Here is a 6,963-nt window from a genome sequence, read left to right on the forward strand (position 1 = left end):
ACCAAAAATCTAATAAAGTTTTTACATCAAAACTTTCCATATTCATAAGATAACTTATTTTTATCTCAGTGATGTCATCTCAGAGCTACCCAATGCAATGCAGATGGATCATGGCTGGTGGGAGGGGCCGGCAGGTTGCTGTGCATGGCTTCCTGAAAACATCACACCACCCTCCCTCAGTATTCTTCTCAAGAGCCCTCAGCCCTGATGCAAGCAGTGGGCGGGCACTTGGGAGGAGTTATGCAAATATCAAAATGCTGTTGCATGTTCCAAGAGCCTTGAATCTTTGGAAGTTCTCATCTAGAAACTCTGCCTGTCCCGCCCTCTTCCACCTCCTGAGCCATCCTATTGGTCAGTAAGGCCGCTCATTAGACAGGAAGGGGAGGTCAACTCTCAACACTGCTGGGAAGTATTGAAGTTTGTATATTAGAGCAGACATGAGATTTGGGAATCCAGGGACAAATGAAGGACCTTAAAGTGCATGTACATTTTGCTTTGCCCATTGCAAACCTTTCTTGACTTTTTTTTTCTTTCGACAGCCGTGAAAGCAGAACCCAAGAAGAAGGAAGTACCTACCGTGTCCGGGAAAGTAGAAGAAGAGGCCAAGAAGGAAGGGGCCAAGGGGGGCAAGAAAAAGGACGGCGAGAAGGGCAAGGAAGAAGGGAAAGGCGACGGGAAAGAAGCAAAGGAGGGAGGGAAGAAGAAGGAAGGAGAGAAGGGAGCAGCTGATAAAAAGGGCAAAAAGGACGCAGCAGCAGATAAATCGGGCACCGCCGCAAAGTCTGGCGGCAAAGGTGGCGGCGATGCAAAAGCAGGAGGGAGCAACCCGAAATCTGCCGGGAAAGGTGGAGGGGGCGACCCGAAATCTGCCGGGAAAGGTGGAGGGGGCGACCCGAAATCTGCCGGGAAAGGTGGAGGGGGAGACACAAAAACGGCAAAGAAGCCGCCTGCTAAAAAGTGAGACACTTTCCTCTACGGATGTAAAAAAATGCGCTGCCAAGAAAACGCTCCCACTGTATTTTTTATGCACTCTGAGATGGAGGCGGGGCTTAGTGAAAGTGGGCGTGGTTTTGCCCAAATTGGTGCAGGAACTGGACGGATAAGGCGAAGGTTGAAGTGTTTCGATTGGAGACTTCTATTGTCTCAAAAGGAAAGACAGTTTTTTTGTTTTTTTTTGTACAATTTGTTGAGTTTGTCATTAAAATTATATTCTTTGTATTAAAATAATAAACGCAAATTAAGAAAAACATGTAAAATATAAACAATGTTATTAATGTTCACAATGCTGAAATCAAAGACATGAAACGTATCCCATGAAGGGGCATAAAAACAGTACCCATATGTGTCAGACTGGACACCCTCCATAGATCATACGTACCAACTGTATGGTACCAGATCACACCCACTTTATAGAATGGTCATGCCCAGACCTCAGCTCTAAATATGTGGGGTCTGGCCATCAAGCCCAATTTTGGGTTGGCCTTGCCTAGACCCTGCCTCTAAATGTGTAGGGCCTGCCCATTACACCCATTTTATGGGTTGCTGTCGCCCAGACCCTGCCTCTAAATATGTGAGGCCTGCCCATCAAGCCCAATTTTGGGTTAGTCTTGTCCAGAACCTGCCTCTAATTGTGTGGGGGCTGCCCATCATGCCCACTTTCAATAGAATGGTCATGCCAAGACCACAGCTCTAAATATATGGGGCCCGCCATCAAGCCCATTTTATGGGTTGGTCTTGCCCACACCTTGCTTCTACACACCCACTTTATAGAGTGGTCATGCCTAGACCACAGCTCTAGATATGTAGGGTCTGCCCATCACACCCACCTTATAGAATGGTCAAGCCAAGACACCAGCTCTAAATATGTGGGCCCCTGCCCATCACACCCACCTTATAGCATGGTCATGCCCAGACACCAGCTTTAAGTATGTGGGCCCCTGCCCATCACACCCACCTTATAGCATGGTCATGCCCAGACACCAGCTTTAAGTATGTGGGCCCCTGCCCATCACACCCACCTTATAGCATGGTCATGCCCAGACACCAGCTTTAAGTATGTGGGCCCCTGCCCATCACACCCACTTTATAGCATGGTCATGCCCAGACACCAGCTTTAAGTATGTGGGCCCCTGCCCATCACACCCACTTTATAGCATGGTCGTGTCAGGACCCCATCTCTAAATATGTGGGGCCTGCCCATCACACCCACCTTATAGAATGGTAATGCCCAGACACCAGCTTTAAGTATGTGGAGCCATGCCCATCACACCCACCCTATAGAATGGTCATGCCCAGACACCAGCTCTAAATATGTGGGCCCCTGCCCATCACACCCACTTTATAGCATTGTCGTGTCAGGACCCCAGATCTAAATATGTGGGCCCCTGCCCATCACACCCACCTTATAGAATGGCAATGCCCAGACACCAGCTTTAAGTATGTGGAGCCCTGCCCATCACACCCACCCTATAGAATGGTCATGCCCAGACACCAGCTCTAAATATGTGGGCCCCTGCCCATCACACCCACTTTATAGCATGGTCGTGTCAGGACCCCAGCTCTAAATATGTGGGCCCCTGCCCATCACACCCACCCTATAGAATGGTCATGCCCAGACACCAGCTCAAAATATATGGGGCCTGCTCATCATGCCCAATTTACGGATTAGTCTCGCCCACACCCAGCTCTAAATATGCGTGGACGGCCGAGAGGGGGAATGTCCCTATTGGGGCAATAAGAACCTAACAGGGGTTCGTCTAACTCCTCGCCACTGTATCCAAAAAGAAACCAGTTTTAGCTTTAGATACACTGTAATATTATCTCCATATATAACAATGTATTGTATGTTGCTATAGTACTTATGTTTGTATATCTATGGAGGGGGTCCAATTTGCTTTCAATATCCTAATACATTGTAAGAGCTTGCTTTAAATTTGCACCTTGGGGAATTCTTAACATTTTTATGATTTGCGCAGCCACTTTGATCCCTTTTATTTTTACTGAATGTTATCTCATCTATACAGCAGCAGCTGTCGGGCTGTCATGTACGTATTAAAAGTCACACATTGACGTTTGCTCTGTAAATACTGTAAAAGTGGTTTATAGTTAAATGGCAGCAGCTGTAATAGGAAAAGACACGCTGACACCTTCAAGCCCAATTAAAAGCGAACTTTTATGCATTCAGGCTGCATAACAAGTAAAGGAAATGGCTGTTTTTAATACTATGGGGTCTGTTTATAAACAGTTGGCAGAGCCATTTATCCTGCCAAGCTCTGTAAAAGTTTCTTCCGTGCAAATAGAGGCAAAATTAAAGGAGAACTATGAGGGGGGTGCTTTTCACTCACCTCATAGTTCTAGCCGACCTGTGACAATGAGACTTTCACAGGTCGGCTCAGTAGATCGGGAGGTGAGCGAACACATAACGGCGTTCGCTCACCTCTCACCTCTCGATCTTGTCACGGCTCTCTGCCGTGACAGGGGAGGGGCTGGATTCCCCCCGCTCTGATCCGCCAGAGCTGACTGGCGGAATGGACGGGGGAGGGGGCGGGTACAGCTGGTTCTGCCTCTAGATAGGCAGAGCCAGCTGTCACTCACGCAGCTGGGCGGATCTCGACATCGATGTCGGGATCCGCTTCAGCTGCGGCGTCTCAGTATACCGCAAGCTGTAGCTCCCTATATACTGAGCTTAGGGTGACGGGAGGACGCTAGTTTGTGTCCTCCCGTTACACTAAGGAGAACTATGGGGAAAAGCCCTGACCCCATAGTTCTCCTTTAAATGTCCTTAGTATGTTTTCTTCTCAGGTCAACTGTAACATCCATTATGGCCACCAGATGGCATTACAAACCATAGGAAATAAGTATTTATGACCTCCTCAGCTCCATCTAGTGGCCAAGATGTGTTATTACATTACATTACCTTTCACCTGAAAAGAAAAGACACTAACCACGTTCGGTTTTTTGCCTCTATTCGCACAGAAGGAATTTTCACAAAGATTCACGGGGCGAATGGCTCTGCCAATTGTCCATCAATAGACCCCATAGAGAAGGTAAAATCTGCAAAGCGACTGTTCACTTGGAGAAAAAGGAGGTGATGGGATTACTGGAATAACAAATCATGCATGAGGGAAATAAAAGAACTGAATCTTTGCTTGTAAATAAATGAATGGATGACATGAACACAGCTTCACCTTAGCTAAGCTCAGTAGGCATTCACTTTCCAAATGCTCTACTCTTTTAGTAAATCAGCCTTGGCGCTTCATGCAGGAAAGAGCTTTTGCGAACCTTTTTAGTTGTGAATAGAATGGGGTGAGGGTGAGGAATCTATTGGTGTCCCTACTTGGAGACAAGCAAAACAAATGGCAAACGCACTCATCAACTTATCACCAGCTTTGCAGCAAGGTGCACACGGAATGGGCTATATACAGTACAAAAGCAAAAAGTTGCCCAGCATACTCATCAGCCGGCATGCAAAAAAACCTGTCTGACCGCTAAGGTTAAAAACAAAGGTTTTAGATACACGTCCTCTGCAGAAAATGTGAAAGCCGCACAGCCGCGCCAAGGCCCCTCTGTGTAGTGCGGTCCTAACTCTAAACCATGAGAGTCTCCATCTTGGAGCACATGGGGCAAAAGATTAAATTGGGTGCAGGTTTGTCAGGAGGAAGCCCGACCTCCCTTAAAGGCACAGGGACACAACCAGGGACCCCCCGCACATCACAACGGCAGCTGAGACAGCCAATGCGTCACTGCACCAAATCAATCAAACAAAACAAATGGCAAACGCACTCATCAGCTTATCGCCAGCTTTAAAGCAAGGTGCACATGGAAGGGCTTTATACCGTACAACAGCAAAAAGTCGTGTATCTAAAACCTCTGTTTTTAACCTTAGCGGTTAGACAAGTTTTTTTTGCATGCTGGCTGGTGAGTGTGCTGGGAAACTTTTTGCTGTTGTTCTACTTGGAGACATTCCCATCATTTTCTGTTGTGTCACATACTTAGGTACTGAAGGGAAATCTTCCTCCGCAAGAAGGAGCAGAATACGAGGTGATTAGGGTTCTAACTCTATTAATGACATCCAAAAACATCTTTATAATTTGCTGCTTGGTGCTCCAGTATTTGTAAAGTGAAGTTAAGTAGACGACTTACACTCAATGCAATGGGAAGGGTTGGAAGTTAGAACTGCACTACTAAGCAGCTGAGAGTAGGCATTGCTCCCTTGTGACTGAGGATTAACAGGTTAAGCTCATGTTTAAAAGAGAACTATGGGGTCAGTGTTTTTCCCCATAGTTTTCCTGAGGGTAACAGGAGGACACAAACTAGCGTCCTCCCGTTACCCAAAGCTCAGTATATAGGGAGCTACAGCTCGCGGTATACTGAGACGTTGCAGCCGGGACGGATCCCGACATTACTGTCTAGATCCGCCCAGCTGCGTGAGTGACAGCTGACTCTGCCTATCTAGAGGCAGAGCCAACTGTGCCCGCCCCCTCCCCCGTCCGTTCCGCCAGTCAGCGCTGGAGGATTGGAGCGGGGAGAATCCCTGCAGGGAGCCCTGAGTGACAGTCACGGCTCTCTGCAGGGACATGATTTACAAAAACAAAAGCTAGCGTCCTCCCGTGACCCGAAGCTCAGTATATCGCAAGGTACAGCTCACGGTATGCTGAGACCGCCGCAGCCGGGACGGATCCCAACAATACTGTCGAGCTCCACCCAGCTGCGTGAGTGACAGCGGGCTCTGCCTATCTAGAGAATCCCTGCTGGGAGCCGTGACTGACAGTCACGGCTCTCTGCAGGGAGATGATTGAGAAGTGAGCGAGCGACGGTATGTGTTCCCTCACTTCACAATCTATTGAGCCGACGAGTGACAGTTTCATTGTCACACGTCGGATAGAACTATGAGGATGAGTGATTTTCACTCCCCTCATAGTTCTCCTTTAAGCCTCCTTTAAGCGATGCATTAATGTGCGTTATGTCATTATGAATGGACTGCCAATGCACTTCAAAAAATCATACGTCACCCATTTTTTTTTTTACAAGGCAGTGCACTACAATGCATGTTATATGCGATGTCGTGTGCTACGGTGTGTTGGGCTTTACCATACAATGGTAAACAAAGAATGGCGGGGCAATACACCGCACAGCAGGCGTGTTGCCATATGTTGTGGCAACACGCGAAAACATGTTATTTTTAGCACACATCGACACAGCGCACAAATGTCCTTGTGACACAACAGGCGCTAAAAGTTGTGTCCTGTGCTTATTAGGACGTTTGAAATATAACTTTGTATCCAATCCCGAATAGTTGTATTATAAATTGTTTCAGAATTGCTGATTAAACCGTTCCTTATATATTTTTAGATTTTTTTAATAAAGTTTGTATACTAATCGGCCTGTGTAATGAGCCTTCAATTCCTCAATCATGTGTGTGTGTGTGTGTGTGCTTATATGCGTCACTCTAGAAATAAAGGGATTGCAGCAAATACCGCGAGGCAAACAAGGCGTTTTCCTGGAGCGGCACTTTGTAGGGGGGCGGCATTTTGCCCTCCTGCAAAGAGGAAAGACGGTGACGAGCGCACATAATCAGGTGGTTGCTGGTGGGGCCTGGCAGCGAGCTGCCGGGTGAAAGAGGAGGAAAGTAGAGGGATAGCAAAAGGTTTTCCTGGCACACTCACAAGCTAGCATGTAAAAGCTGGTGACGAATTGATGAGTGCGTTTGTCATCTGTTTTGCTTGACTGATTTGGTGCAGTGACGCATGGGGGGTCTCAGCTGCCATTGGGATGTGCGGGATCCCTTGTGCGTCTCTGTGCCTTTAAGGGAGGTCGGGCTTCCTCCTGACAAACCTGCACCCAATTTTATCTTCTTCCCCATGTGCTCCAAGATGGAGACTCTGATAGTTTAGAGTTAGGACTGCACTACATAGAGGGGCCTTGGCTTGTCATCTGTTTTGCTTGGCGCAGAGGGAGACGCAG

At 47.5% G+C, this 6,963-nt stretch overlaps 1 protein-coding gene across 1 annotated transcript in view; it reads left to right on the plus strand.

The window, feature by feature from the left end:
- The window catches only part of TMIE (transmembrane inner ear), a 57,572-nt gene extending 56,611 nt beyond the window's left edge, over positions 1-961 (plus strand). Inside the window, exon 4 of the mRNA XM_018571671.1 lies at positions 540-961. Coding sequence (XP_018427173.1) covers positions 540-961 — 422 coding nt within the window. The remainder of the gene's footprint in view (positions 1-539) is intronic.
- Positions 962-6,963: the final 6,002 nt, after the last annotated feature.

The sequence above is a fragment of the Nanorana parkeri genome, unplaced genomic scaffold (genome assembly GCF_000935625.1).
Source record: "Nanorana parkeri isolate BGI_ZX_2015 unplaced genomic scaffold, ASM93562v1 scaffold1807, whole genome shotgun sequence".
NCBI lineage: Eukaryota > Metazoa > Chordata > Amphibia > Anura > Dicroglossidae > Nanorana > Nanorana parkeri.